The sequence below is a fragment of the Solanum pennellii genome, chromosome 1, assembly GCF_001406875.1.
Source record: "Solanum pennellii chromosome 1, SPENNV200".
NCBI lineage: Eukaryota > Viridiplantae > Streptophyta > Magnoliopsida > Solanales > Solanaceae > Solanum > Solanum pennellii.
Window position 1 is genome coordinate 92,063,067 of NC_028637.1, and position 16,839 is coordinate 92,079,905.

The following is a 16,839-nucleotide window of genomic DNA, read 5'->3' on the forward strand; positions in this document are numbered from 1 at the left end:
TGCTCGTTCAAGTGCTGAAGCTGAGTATAGAGCACTTGCCTCCACTGCATCAGAGATGACATGGATCATGTATCTACTTCATGATCTTGAGGTGTTTCTTCGATCTATACCTACATTGTATTGTGACAACATGAGTGCTTTGTACATGATAGTTCATCCAATTATGCATGCTCGAACTAAACATGTTGAAATGGACTATCATTTTGTTCGTGAGAAGATAGCTAGAGGACAACTTGTTACTCAATTTGTGAGGTCTAAGGATCACCTAGCAGATATTCATACAAAAGCATTAACCAAACAGGTTTTTGCTGAGTTTCGTCACAAGCTAGGAGTTACAGTTCGTCCACTCACTAGCTTGAGGGGAAGTGTTGAAGGAAGTTGATGGAACAGGTCGAAGGAACAGTTCGGTGAAGCTGTCTGACGAGTTAAAGTTTGAGTTACACTAGGACTAGACTACTCAATCCTAATTTATGTATAAGTCTATACTTTGTATGACTAGGATTAGCTGTATATATTATATTTGTGTTGTATTAGGATTCCTAGTGTAGCTAGTATAGTACTCTTCTCCTATATAAGGAATATATAACTCAATCATTCAATCATCAATACATTCCTTGATTTCTTCACATATCTGTGAGAATTCTACATTATATAGTGACAGTCAATTTTTCATCATAACTAAACAAAATAATGCTACGTTTACAGAATGTAAGACGACAAAATGTGAGTCTTTAGATAATCAAAGTAAAGGCAAACCCAAACGTGTGAAGCGACATATTCCATCAGCTTCAACTGCAATCTAATGGGATGTACCTTCTCCAAACGATATTTCTCGCGAAACCAATTTTAAGCTTAATGGGTGTGAAATCTGTAAGTACGAATGTCCAAATGTCAACAAGAAATCTTACGTGTGACCGTCTCATCTGAAAGAGTAACATGGTTTTATTTAACGAAATTATACAGGATTCTGCTATGCTTTCTCCAGCAACCATTGGGGTGTTAGTGGTGCTGCCATTGCTCATGTTCTTTCTCAGTAAGTCCTCTTTTCTAATCTCAATTTAGTCACACAATTTCTAATATCCCTCTGTTATGTGATATCGATTATTCTCTTACGCAAATTGATGACAGAAGTTTATCTATTACCTTCTAGCATGCGGTTCAGTAAATTTCTTGAGTAAATTATAGAAAGGCGAAAAAAAGCATACTTTATACATACATGTATCATTAAGATACTGAAACGATTCATAGTACGTGACATTGGCTGCATCATTAGCTGCACGATCATGCAGATGGGATTAGTGTTGGGATTCGGTCGTTGCAATAGGAGTATTTTCAAAGGAACAAAAATGTTATCCGTCTCATAATCATTGCCATCCCGGTACAATTCAATAAACATTTTTTATAATTTTCTATCAGTGTTGTTAACTTATTTTTCCATTATGTTCCAAATCGATCGATCAGTTTGTTGCTGGTACTACAACCAATCAATTCAGTGGCATTTGTATTAGATGGTGTCAATTTTGGACCAAATGATTTTTGCATATTCCATGGTTAGTTTACAAAACTAATTTAGCTTTTGAATTTAATTAGCACTTTAATTAATGTTAAGTAATTTTATGTAGGTTTTTAGTTGGTGCATTAACCATAACCTCTGAGTTTTTCCTTTAAAAAAACCAATGGGACCATGACGTTTTCTACGAGTTCCATTAATGTCGACAGAAGCCTAAGTCATAAAATTGCTAGAGCATTTGTGTGACTAAACTAGACTCGTGCTAGAACAAGCCCAGCATATGTTATTTGATTGTATAGATATAATTTGGAGAGTAGTTAACTTTTAATATAATAGATAAATGTTGTAAGTTATTAATTATTGTAATTTCCAGTATTTTTTTTTTACATATTCTTAAATAATATTATTTTATTCTCGCTGCTCCATTTACGTGACACAAATAAAGTTTTCGAAATAATCAAACTCTTCTTGTGTATTTTAAATATTTTTTACTCTTCTTATGTATTGTAAATATTTTTTAGGTTGTTAATAGTTGTCCGCTAATTTTGTGTAATTTTTATATATTATTTCTTTTGTCTCAATTTGTATGGCACAAATATAATCTTAGAGTGATTTTACTTTCACTTCATTTTCAAACTATACAGTTATTTTTTGTGACATCGATAAAATTTCAAAAAGTAAAATCAAATTTTAATATTTTTAAATATTTAAATAAATTATGCTACAAGAGAGTTACTTATTTCTACCGAACAAGATAGAAATGCTTGCAAATTCATATGAGACATATGATATGAAAAATACTAACATTTCACCTGTTTTTGTCCTCTTTATTACTATATAATAATGTCATTGCTTCTTTTAAATTATATTATATTATTTTTGTCCCCACATTTCCCTATCAAAAATAGGGGACCGACAAACACAAATTAAACAAATCTGCCCTAACTTCACCCACTATTTCATCTGCAATGTCATTTGATGACAAAATCAGTGGGCCTCTCCCATCATTTCACTATTTTAACCTATATATTCAAAGTCTTTGCCCAAATTTTCTCACTTTGTCACCATCCATCAAGATAAAACCTATTTTATCCTCAAATACCAATCACAGTCCAAACCTGCTGGACCCTACCCACTTCATTTACTCCACAATCTAAGAAACCATTCTTTATTCAGTGGGTGGATACTTTATTAAAAATGAAATAATGATCAGGAATATTACAAAATATAGTTTCATTTGGGAGCAACAAAAAGAAGTCCATAGGATTATGGAAAAATACAAAGATGATCTCAATAAACCTGGACTGGGTTTACTTTAATATAGCCCAGGCAACTTAAAAACTGTTGCTTGTAAACAAATAAACAATTAGAAGAATAGAATACAAACATTATGGAAAGTTCCACCTACATTTGTTCTCCCTTACCTGTTTTTCTCAAATTTCCTTCCCTCCATCAACAAAAAGTTGTACCATAAAAACAATATATACTACCCCTCCTATCAATTTGATTTGTTTGGCTAAACACGAAAATGAGTTAATAGAGTCTTATCTCGCTAGGCGACAAGCTGATCAAGTTGCATCTGCTCAAGCCAAGCTCCTAAAACGGAATTATCAACGGAATCAATTTGGGAACTGGTTTTCAGACTCTCACCGGATGGTGCAGCAACTGAATTAGGAGCGGCCTGCTTCTCTTTTATCTCGGTTGGAGATTCCTTCACAAGAGATTGCACCCATGATAGGTCAGGCTCTTCTCCAGTGTTGAGCTGCTCAATAGAAGATGATCTGGGCAGCTGTCGAAGTCCACTTCCATTCACAGACCAGTCAACCTTCTCATTGGGAGACCCCCAATTCGACCAAGAGTTGCCTACAGGGGATCCAACAACGGGAGCATTATTGGATCCAAGATCACGGGAGCTGAGGCTTCGCAGCTGTTGCTGCTGCTTCTCACGCTGAGCAAATGCTGAAAGGCGAGCACTCATAGGAGAAATGGGCTCCATGCTTCTTGGGGACATCCTTCCAGGTGAGGAAACACCAAAAGAAGCCTGCAAAAGAGGGTGCTCAATGTTTTTCGGGGAAAAAACGTTAGTATTAATTGGTGAAAGCATGTTCTGTTGGTGTTGGAATTGATTAAAGTAAGCCGACTTGTGTGATGGCGAAAAAACACCACAAGCCGCTGCCTGATCAGAATATCGTGGAGAAGAGTTCATCTCAGCAGAAAAAAGCTCTTCAAGATTTGAAGGAGTTAGTGTCTTGGACCGACCAGATCGGTTCAAAGAGGCAGAATTAGGACGTGGCTGTGAATAGCAAGCCATGTCATTGAGAACTAGTTGCTGGGCATCAAAATCCTGCAACATGTTAAAATCCTCAGGCGGAATGTCTCGTGCACTAAGGGAAGACCTCAGACGGCTAGACTGCAGATTGCTTCCAGGTAGATGAAGAGTAGGGACATTTGGTTGAGGCCATGGTGCAGATGGATGAGACATTCCATTGGCAGTGGGGGACATGGGTTGATTAAATGCAGAAGGAGACATCACAGAGTGTGCTGAGGGTGAACCAGGAAAAAGGTTCAGCGCTGCAGCCATGTCCATCACACTAGCTGCAGAAGCAGCTGACCGAGGAGATGGGACTGCAGATCCAGTAGAGACATACAAGGGCCTAAGCTCCTCCGTAGTATGGGCAAAAAAGCAGATTCGTCTAGCACAGCTTGTACCATCCTTGCACAGGCGGGTACGATACTGAGCAGGGTGTAGCCAGCACTCAAACACCCCATGAGCATATTCGCACATATCACCGCGTCGGCATGCCCCCTTGCGAAATTCAGGACAAGGCACACAGCTATAGTGGTACTTCCTTGGATCTCTTCTACGAGCGTTCTCTCCAGGGTGGACAAATGGGCACTCTGTCCAGTCATGTGAATAGGCCCTAGAACATGGCCGAACCTTAAAAGAGAACATGCGGAACTCATCCGTTGAATATATACTATTCTGGATGTCAGGGAGAGACGGATCTATTGGATACTCTTTTTTCTCTCGTGCAGAATTAGCAGGGAGGTCACTGAACTTCGATGCCATAGGGGAAGACGAGGACTCCAATGATGAACAAGGAGATCCATTTTCTGGCGATGAGGAGAGAATAGGAGAGGATGCATCTGAAGTAGCCACAGATACTGTCAATTTGCAGTCACCAACTGAGCCATCAGATGAATTGTTCAGAAGCAGTTTTTCAATAGAAGCTCTAGTACCAGGAAGCTTTGGTGGAACAACAATCACATCAGCTGGCCGCTGGCCATTAGCATCCTCAACATTAGGATCACCACCAGCTGACAGTAGCAACTTAACTGCATCAATAACATTGCCAGAACCACTAGAGGCTGCACAGTGAAGAGCAGTCCACTTGTTTGGACCACAAGCACGGTTAACGTCAACCACAGGATTAGAGATAATCAACTTCAAAACATCTAAACTTCCATAAGTGGCAGCTACCATTAAAGGAGTCCTCTCCTCATTAACAATCTGCTTTGCACCTTTCTTGCGAACCAACCATAGCCCCACCTCATCAATAGCAGAAGCATCGAGCTCAACAGATCTTTTAAAACCTTCGAGATCGTTGTTTGCAGCAAGTTCAAGCAAACTAGAAAAAGAATCTTCAGTCTCAACGGTGAGTTTAGTAATACCCTTCATACTAGATGTAGAATCAGTAACAGATTGGTTGGGTCTTTCTGGGCCAGTGCACATGCTTCAGTCAACTGCAAGTCAAAAATCAAGAAATTAAAAGAAGAATACAGCACCATATCTAGTAAAAATTTCCAAGCACCATCTTTCTAGAATTAAATGTTTGTCAAATACAGATCAATAAAATTGAATGAAATAGAATAGAACAAATCTAATTCAACAATACACCAGACTGACAATATCAAAAACTCAGAATCTTCCCAAAACCCAATAGAAAATTTACTAAACTGCCATAAATAAAAGGGTCAGGAATCAGTAGGGAGAGCTGAGGGGGGAGAAAATATAACTCTAAAAACAAGAAAATTGTCATATTAGGTACAACTAAACTCACCTAACCTTCCCAAAAACTAATGAAAATATACGAACCTGTAAACAGATAGACACTACATGATAGAAAGGTAGACTGAAGAAATTTATTTTGTACAGACATATATAGAGGTAATTTTCTCGTAAGCATTCCATGTCACATTAAATTTCATACTTTTACTAATAAATTTATTTAACTCTATAAAATAAGAAGTCTCTATTAATTTTGAACACATTAAGTTATTATTTTTTATAAAATATCAACGAACAGGGGTTAACTTTCATGCTAATCTTTGCCTTTTAACATACCTTAAGTATAACATTTAATTATAATCCCTGATTCAGTTTCTTTTCTGGTAATATCTCCATCTTTTTCACTTGAATAGGCACATAAGTTGTAAAACATTAAAAACTGCGAATTCAACCATGAAAATAAATAATAAAATTTCAAACTGTGTTCTCTTTTGTCATGAAGTAGCAAAGTTTATCCTGCAAATATATCATTGCCTTATCAGATTGATAATGATTAATGTAAGCTAAGGATGAATGATCATGTCAACTCTGTTCAACCTGAAATTAAAATTATTTATATACAAAATATATCATCTGATCTATTGTTTTTCATTGACTCAGTTCATCAGCAGCACAAAAATTAACCTTCACACACCAAATATTAGTTATAGAGACAAAAAGAAAATGATATCTATATCAAGAGAATCGCATCTCATACCCAAATATATTCATAAGCAGAGTCATCCCTTAAAAAAATCCCATCTTTACAGAACAAATCGCCACAAATCATATATGGAAACATATAGATCAACATATCAGCCAATTTCAACAAGAAAACTTAAGCTATAAAACTCAAACTACCAATATAAATTAACTTGTATAGATAGTCAACCACAGTCGGCAAAACATAACAATGAGTATAAATAAAATTAAACTACTATTCACAAATTCGATCTCGATCATTCTTACCAGAAATCAAGCAAAAATCCAACAGCTATCGTTGCTTAACCAGATCCACAACAACAAAGCCTCGAAACAGATATCTTCTTCAACACTCCTTCGAAGTTGAGAACACACCAGCAGCAGCAGCAGACGAATAAGAGAAATCGCAGAATCTACTTACACTAATCGCTTCAATAACCATAATCATCTTCATTGAAACTTCAAAATCAGTATTTTTTTCAATCTATACATACATGTAGAAGTGAATCTCTATATATATAAACACACCATTGGAAAATTGTAGAGAGAGAAAGGAGAGTGAGAAAGATGAAGATGTGTAGAGAAGAAGGGGGAGAGAGGGGGAAATAGAAATTAAAAATGCAAATGCAAATGTAAATGAAATTGAAATTAAAATGAAATTATTTTGAAATCAACGCTAAATTGAAGTTATATTTGAAAGTGAAGGTGTGGGGACGGGTTTGGCCGGTTGAATGTTACCGGTTGGGTGGGTAATAGTTGAGGTGTTGCGGATTTCAAAACGTACATTATATCGCATTAAAATAAGCAATTTGGAGTCCGCCTATGATAAAAGGAGAGAGAAGGAGCGGACGTGAGAGCCAATGGTTAATGTTTGGGGTCAAATCACAAGAAAAGATAAAAAGAAGAATTTGTAATAATATATACGAGAAAAAAGTTAAAAATATCCTTAAACTATCAGAAATATTTTAAATATATTCATTGAAGTATATTTTATCTTGAATATATCTTTATCGTCAAAAATACTCTTCTCATTAATAGAATCGGTTAAACGTCACTTAGATGTCATGTGAATGTCACATGACATGCCACATGAGCCAATAAAGTTCCACTCATGCCACGTAGACTAATAAACTTATCCTTAATTTCTCCCAATTTTCTTCGCTTTCCGTAGAATTTAGAAAGGATTTCACTGAAAAACATAAAACTCATTTTCCTCATTTCTTCATTTCCTTAGAATGATTTCACAAAATATCTAAGTTCTAAGGGAATGGTATTTTTGACCCTATAGTTTGAGGGAAAGTTTGAGCCGAAATATAGTTTAAGGGTATATTTGAGCTATTTCGAATAGTTCAAATGTATTTTTAACCTTTTTCCGTAATATATATATATATATAAAATATTCAAAAATATTTATTTTAAACTCTAAACAATTTAATTATTTCGTACGTTAAAAAGTTTAAAATATTAAATATAATATTGAATAGACGGTACTTCGTTCGTTCCATTTTATATGTAATTTTTTTTATAAATAATTAATTCATAATAATTGTTATTTTCCAAAATCAACGTATAAATTACTATATTTTTCATTTTTTAACTTTTGTGAGTTATTAGCTTTGAAAATAAATTAGTAAATAGTTCATCTTCATTGGTTACTGAATCAAAATAAATTAATTCATATTCATTGAAAACCTGAGTTTCAAATTTGTTAATGCAAGTGCAAAGTAAGAAAATAACATACTCTCTCCGTTTGACAAAGAATGGTCTAATTTGACTTGATACGAAATTTAAGAAAATAAAGAAGACTTTTGATCATGTGGTTCTAAATTAAAGTTATATCAAATATATAAAATTGTCTTTTAATCTTGTAATCTTAAACATGTCACGTGAAAACTTATTATCAAAAAAAAATATTTTTGAAACAGATTAAAAAAAATTATTCTTTTTTAAACGGAGAGAGTATAAAATGGAACCAAAGGAGTATATAATATAAGGGGGCACGCGGCAGAAAGAGAAAACTTGTGTTTGTTTTAAGCTAAATGCCCTTATACGTCTCCTAATTTACATTTATTGCCCTGCCACGGGACGAAATAGACACCTTTAAGTTCTTCAAGGTTGTTTGTTTTAAAATTATTCTAAAGTTTGAAGTTTTGAAATTACATAATTTTTGAATGATATTTGATGTAATATCTATATGAGAATCAACTTATATTTTTAATTAAATATAATGTAAATTACTTTTTGGAATTTAACTTTAAGATATTTCATATTATCTCGTATATCTAACCTTAGTATTAGATCTAGTACATAATTAATTATTTTCGTTTGGTACATTTGTAATTTTGTAGTACATGATTTTTTACACACAAATATATATACTAACAAAGAAATTGTACCATAACAAACATTCCTCTTATCGAATTGATTATTTATTTATTTTAAATAGCTATATTTTCAATTATTATTTTCAAAATAAAACAATCAAGATATTCTTAAACTATCTGAAATGAAAAAAAAAAATTTTTCATTTATATTTTTATTTAAAAATATATACCCACACTAATACTCATGTTATATCGACACGATTAAAAAATCAATTAACTAACATTTTTAAGGTATATACTTAACACCATAAACTCTCATGTTCTTCTAATTGAAAATTGACATGTCACATTAATTTTTACTTTTTAATAGTTAATCTGTTTAACTCTATTTTTTTAAATTCCATCAAGTAAAAAGTCCCTATTAGTTTTTTTTTTATATGTTAAATTATTATTATTGTTACTACTATTACTAATTATTATTAATAAATAACAATTTTTAGGAGGGACGATAGAGTCATTCCCAAATTTGTAAAAGCAAAAAAATCAAAGGAAAATTTACATAAATATAGTACTAATAAAAAATATTTACCATTTATAGTAATAATATTATTTTTATTTAATCACTTTTAATTTATTTATAATACAAGTTTAATACATATTACAAAGAACAATTTATCATTTATATATAATACAAGTTTTAATGATAGTTAATACATTTATCACACACTTAATACACTTATAATACAATGTGTTAAATTTTTACCAAACAAACATAATATATTTCAAAAAACAATTATAATTCATATAAATTGCATACATAATTCAATTTTAATACATATTACAAATTTAACATAGTATTGCTATAAATAGTAATAAATAAAAAGTATAGCTAAAATCTGTAATTATTTATTAAAATGTATCAATTTATGTAATTTTTCTAAAATAAAACTATAATCAATACACTAATTGACCCATTATTCGTTCTTTTTTTTTTTTGGAAAAAAAAAAAACTCAACATGCTTCTCCTATTTGTTTTATCATGAGAGTCTACTCACCCTAATCCATTCTTCATGTCTAACTTTATTTTAAAATATATTAATAGTCTAATTTATTAAAATATCACTTGAAATCTTAGACCTTTTCGTAGCCAAATTAAAGACCAAGTTCTTTATGTAGCTATGTCAAAATTTGGAATGGTCTCTTTCAAAATATACATATTAAGGTGTCGTTTATAATCAAATACCACCTAAAATAATGTTAATTATTATTCTAGGTATGCTAATCCAAATATACAAACAATTGAAAATAAAGGATATTTTGGATTATCTACTCATGAAAGATATAATTCTAAGATTTATAATATTTGGATTAGAATTTAAGAGTTAGATATAAGTACGTAATTATATGTAGTTAGTAAACGCAAAGAACAAAAAAAAAGTTCTAAAAAAATGTCATTCCAATAAATTTTAATTTTTATTCGTATAATTATCTAAAACTTAATATTCACTGATTTGTATCATGTAGGAGCCTATAGAGTAGTAGATGATCTTCTTTTTTTTTTTAGGAGTAGATGATCTGTATGAAAGATTTTTTTCATTTATTTTCAAGATTAAAAGTGAAGGTAATTCACCTATCCGACCATATAAATTAATGGTCATGACCAGTGATATATATTCATGTTTATTTTTTACAATACCTTCAGTCAATCGTAAAAATTAGTTAGGTGGTCTGATAAATTATTTATTGTGCTATTATATTTAAATATATATGCATCGTTATTTTTCTTAGTGATTAAAAGATATCATATCATGTTGATTGTAGCTCTGACCATTTCAGATATTCTTTCCTCCAGATATTAATGAATTTGACGGAAAGAATAGAGCTTAATAAGCATGTCACAAGTAATATTTCACAATTTAATGAATCTTCCACTTATTTGATTGGCTAATTAAAGTATTATTATGGTTAAACTCTTCAAACTTCAATAAATTTAATTTACACACTATCATTTATCAAGCTCTAATAATTAGGAAATGTAATTTTAGTTTGATGATTAAGCCTGATCGTATCTTTTTTTGAGATTATAGATATAAAATATTTTATTATAAATTTAACTTATATTCAACGATTTTATAAGTACTTTTTATAAGTTAGGAATAGAAACTAAGTTTTGAGGAATTAGTTTACCAAATAATTGATAAAATGAATGTTGAATTTCAATGATTGAATTTTGAAAGGACTTCATACATCTATATGATCATTTGTTATTTAATTAAGAATTATTATATTGTATTGATAGAAATTATTCAAGGACCTTGTCTAATGTCTACCATTTTATGTACTTATATAAATGTCCTTGTCTGTTTTTTTCTTCTTTTTTTTTTTCAATTCAAGGAATGAGTACTTTATTTGTTATTACAATATTAAGCCAAAATGTCAAATGATGATTTAGTCATTGGTTATTCAACAGCTAATGTTTAAATTATCCTTAATCATAGACATCCAATCAATCAATTAGTGCTTATAGGGAACACATGTATTAATATATATAACTAATATAAAATTAAAAAGGCATTTTAAGTCTCTTCGATATTACAATTAGGAACATATCTTATTATATGATTAATTTATCTACGTAAATAGTGCTTAAAAATAAATATATTTTTTTCTTTTTGAAATTTAAATCGAAAGTGTTTAATAAAAACACGTTATTATGCTTTAAATACTCAATTAAAATGATCATTATCAAATATTTAAAATTTAATTTGTTAACAAATTTTAAGAATTGTTTATGTATTAGGAGAAAAGAATATAATATGAATTTTTTAGGTACTGGTTACTATTGCAATTTGTCTTGTTGAACGTTTTACTCGTGTCTGGGTAGCTAAAAAACACCGTTTTCTTTACTATCTGATAGTGAATTGTGTCTGGTCCAAGAAGTATAGAAACGAAAAAGGGTTTAAAATATTTTTAAAGTATTTAAAATAATATAAAATTATTCTTTATCTATTTATATTGGCTCTAAAATCTCTTTTTATCTATCTATTGGCTTCAAATATATTCCTGTCATTCACCTTTGAATTTAAAATTGATCACTTATGTAACGGTTTAATATTTAAATCATTTACATTTTTTTTTTTAAATACTTAACGTTCAACTATTGGATATAATTTAATTTATTAACATAATTTATAAACCAATCTACTACGCACTCATTACTGATTAAACTCCATCCAATTAATAAACCAATTATAATATCAAAATCACCTTAAACACTATTAAAACACGATGAAATTACAGATTTCTGAAAATGACATTAAAAACTATTCGAGTCCGTATTGAAGCCCCAATTAAATTAAGGTTGAGCCGCTTATTTAGAAGGACACTTTCAATAGGATTCACTTTTAAGTTTGAATTCAAATTAATAATTAAGTAACATCACATAATTGAGACGAATGAATAATTAAGCTGAACATAGTAATACTTTTAAGTTTATCGATAATTTTTAATTAGACACTTGAATTATAATATGTTTTGATTGAGGACTTGAATGTATGATAATCTACTTCTATAGACATTTTCACCTCAAATTTTTAGAAACACCCATTGGCAGTAGCTTTTCTGTTGTTGCACTAGAATGGGGCGAGTTTATTGATTGTGTGTGATTTAATTAGTAATGAGTGGGTAGTAGATTGATTTATAAAGTATATTAATAAGTTAAATTATGACAAATAGTTGAGAGCCATGTATTAAAAAAATATTTAAATAGTTTAAATTTAAAATCGTTAAATAAATGGTCAACGAACTCAAAGGTGAATAACAAGGGTATTTTGAAGCCAATAGATTGATGAAAAGGGCATTTTGGTGCCAATAAAATAGATGGAGGATAGTTTTGTATCATTTTTTATACTTCAAGGATATTTCAGGTCCTTTTTCGATATAGAAATAATATTTGATTCAAAAGTAATTAGGACATTATGCAAAAATAAATAATTGCAAATTATATATTGATAAATTAAATGATAAATAAAAGTATTCTCATATGATAAAACTAATTTTGAGAAAACATAAACATGTTTAGGAGAATATCTCCCCATAAATCTCTCTAAATAAAACTATATTTTGTGATTTTTTTTTTGTTACGAGGATCTTCTATTTATAGATTCCAAACTTGCTCTTGAATAACCAAATATAAAAGAAATTTTTTTTTTCCATAAAAGTAAAAGTATTTATGGTAATATTTATCTTTTCTTCTAGAAAAAAATAAAACCCTAACATATTGTTCTTCCCGTTTTAATTAAATTGTATCATTTTTTCTGTTTATTTTTAAAAAGAATGTTTTTTTTTTGCGTTTAGTAACTTTTAAAATTTTAGTGAATTTAAGATCACAAGATTTAAGCGATCACATATATTTTTCTTTTAAAATTACAAAATTTATAAGTCTCTTTTTATTTTTAAACTCGATACTCAATCAAATTAAAACATTTAAATCCAATCAGAGGGAGTAATTTATCTTATTTTATGAATACAACTATAATATAAAGTCAGAATTGAAGGAGAATTTAAAATTTAAGTGTTTTATCTTTTAACATTCTTATCGTTGATACATTTTCAAAATTATGAATTCAAACTTATTATAATTATTCATTAATATTTCTAGTATATTTTTCACTAAAATCCATGCTCGCATTAGCACGGCCAATAAGAGGCAAATTGGAAAAGAAAAAAAAGAGTGGAATATCGAATATATATATATTATAAAATAGAATTAACAAGAATAACTCAAGAATAAAAAAGATAGCACAGTTGTCAAAATAATTAGAGTTCATTCGGTCATAAAATAGAACGGTTTAAGATCTTCCATGGAAATATTACGACTCATTTTTATACGAAATAAAATAATTTTGAGAGTAAAATATTTTGTAGTAATTATTAGTCTTAGTTCACTTTATCTTTTCAAAATAATAATAAAATTTATATACATTTCATTCACTTCGAAGTTCATTTAGTGAAATTTATGAATATATTATTGTATTATTCTTTTAACCCACTAACTAAACATTAATCTATCAATATTAGAAAAAGTATTTAACATACGAGAGGACAAATATTATTTTATGGACGGTGATGAATTATGAAAAGATAAGAGCATTATTCCTGCTTTTTAAGCCGGCCAATATTGACGTGATGCTGTGGAACTTTATATTATACGAAAGGAAAATTAATATTTATTAATTAAAAAAAGTGACGTGTACTTGGTGATATTCATGGCATAATAAAAATAAAATAATCACTAATTAATAGATGGTTGAGATGATTGAAGTTTCGTTTTGAAATCAAATTTTGAGAGAAAAGAACAGTATAAAATATGTTGGTTAAATAAAAAAAATTCATAGCAAATTTAATCACGTTTTTTATCCATATTATAACTGAGAAACTTTTATGGTTATTAACTAAAAAAAATAACAAATGATGTAACATGTTGGATTATATATTATTAATATTAAAGAGTAAACGAGAATTATATTTTATAGTATCTTTATTCTTTACGATATTCATTTTTATATGAATATAACAACTGAAACTAAAGCTGTCAAAAAGGGTCGGTTCAATCCTACCCGACTCAAGCTTCATGGGCCAATGAATCAGAAGGGCTTAGACAGGCCGATCTTCATTTGGTAGGGCCTGAAAATGTTCAACCCTGTCCAACCCTAGAAGAGAAGAGGGTTAGGGTAGCTAGCCCTTCTTTTTCATTTTTTTCTTTTCAAACTTATCATTCTATAACATAAAAAAATGAGAAGATTTTCAAATAAAATATGACAAACAATGGTGTTGTTTCAATAACACTAATAAAAAAACTAGTGTAATTAGTTTGTTTTTCGTATACCAAATACGCGGGCGAGATAAGAGAGTGATAAACAAGATGGGAGAGAGATGATAGCGCAAAATTTGTACATATATTCTAGATAAATGAGAATCTACTTTGATATAGTGTATCTACAACAAATTAATTTAATTTTAAGTCTATATTTTTTTAGCTACATGTATCTTGACGTACCAAAATTTGATAAGATTCATAATATTACAACATAGCGTGTATTTAAATAATTAGATTACATACTAGTGAGATTATTGTATGTTACCATTGAATACAAAGTTTTGGCCCATGACCCGACCGACCCGACCTAGATTAAGCCTCAAGAGCTTATATGAGCCGGGCTTACAAATCTTAATTTTAAATGAGCTTGAAAATTTTTATCTCAATTCTACCTCAACAACAATTGAATTTGTACCATCCCCATGGACTAAGCTCATTTTGACAACTCTAACTGGAATATATATATATATAGTTTTCATTTTAAATTAAAAATGAGATAACTATCACTATGATAAAAACAACTTTTAGCGACATTAAATATTGATATTAATAAAGAGTGCTAAAGTCTTTACCGACATTAGTTAAGTGTCATTAAAACCAATATCGTTAAAGGTTTTAGGGACATATACAAAGAGTGTCAATTGCCACTAAAAATACATATAATAATTATAAATCAATTGCTGTTAATGATATTTTTGTTGTAATGTATTTCTTTAAATTGAACCAAAATAGAAAAAAGAACTGATCAGAATGGGTCCTTCAATTCCAAAAAGTGCTTCAAAGAATACGATACCAAATGGTTTGCAGCAAAAGGACTTTTACAAAATAAATAAATAATAGTTATGATTGAATAGTAAGTATTGTTTCATATTTAATCAGATATTTTAAATTTAAATTATTTTTATTTTTGGGTATAGAATTGTCCTTACTAAGATTTACCTCTAATATGATACTTTTTTTTTATAAAAAAAAATAAAAAAATAAAAAGTCAATTTATTCCAACTCCGATATAAATACTGAATGCGGAATGAAACTAAAAATAAATAAATTGTTTATAGAGATTCTTAATTGTCAACTACACCCACAACTTCTTCTTTTTCTTACAATTTAATGCTACCCACACACCAGGCAAAACATAATTTTTAAAAATTGTCATGATCCATACCTTGTTGGAGAAAATACTACTTTTTTTTTTGCTTCTTAATTTTTTCTAAAACTTTTTATAATCAGAAAACTATAGTGCCAAATTTTAAGAAAACTGATTAGTAATTTTGTAAGGACTCAAGAATGAATTTTCTCATGCTTAAATTTGTAACATAGTCTCTTTTTAATCATGCAAGACTATATATTATAGGGAAAATTGTATATAATAGCAAACTAATAACCTAAATTAAATGGAATAGCTAGAGTTTGATTTAATTGTGCTCCATAGCAAACATTAGCTAAAATTTGCCAGCGTCTCTCTCCCAAAAATCTCGTTCGCCACTCTCCATTCTCGCTCGCCTCTCTCGCTTTATACACAGAAGTGTATAATTCTGTTTCTGTTTTGTATAAAGCGAGAGAAAATTCTATATACACATGCAAAAATGTATATCTTCGTGTTATACACTTAATTATACAATTTACAAACATTTTACTTCAAATATTGCAGAGGAAAAGGCCAACGAATTATACAATTGCGAATTATACAATTTCAGTGAAATACAATTTTCTCTAGCTTTATACAACAGAAGTGTATATATTGTGTTTCTGTTTTTGTATAAAGCGAAAGAAAAACATATATCTTCTTGCTATACACTTAATATTGCAGCGAAATAGGCAGTGAATTATACAATTGTGCATTATACAATTGCAGTGAAATAGGATAGCGAATTATACAATTGCAGCGAAATAGGCCAGCGAATTATACAATTTAGGCCAGCGAATTATACACTTGTATATGTATAGCGAATTATACAGTTTTATGTTTGCTATGGAGCGCAATTATGCAAAGTTTGCTATAGCATACAAATATAAATTTTTTGTTTGCTATATGTGAAAATTGCCCTATATTAGAATAGTTCAATTAATACAAAAGTCTAATTAAAAGATTTGGTGATTTTGATACTAAGATTGCTTCAAGAAAAATTAACCTCCACCACATATTAAATTCCACACCTGAATATAATGTTGTTCTTTGAAAGTGGCACAAAGTGATGCTAAAAAAAGAAGATGAAAGGATTTTTGTACCTATCTTTAAAGTCAATCAAAACAGTTTGTCATTTTCAATATTTATACACCTTTTTTTTTTGGGAAAGAATTTTATGAGAATATTCAAAGAAAAATTAAATTAAATGCCAATATCTAATTCTTGGGGACCAAATTAAAAGTGTATGTT

The 16,839-nt window shown here is 29.8% G+C and overlaps 1 protein-coding gene across 1 annotated transcript; it reads right to left on the reverse strand.

Moving 5' to 3' along the window:
* Positions 1 to 2,726: 2,726 nt before the first annotated feature.
* On the reverse strand, positions 2,727 to 6,873 carry LOC107003739 (zinc finger CCCH domain-containing protein 30-like). The gene is made up of 2 exons (XM_015202033.2): positions 6,528 to 6,873; positions 2,727 to 5,254 (listed from the first exon to the last, which is right to left on the reverse strand). Exon 2 carries the CDS (start codon positions 5,241 to 5,243, stop codon positions 3,063 to 3,065), a length of 2,181 nt encoding a protein of 726 aa, XP_015057519.1. The 5' UTR covers positions 5,244 to 5,254; positions 6,528 to 6,873; the 3' UTR covers positions 2,727 to 3,062.
* Between the last annotated feature and the right edge of the window lie 9,966 nt (positions 6,874 to 16,839).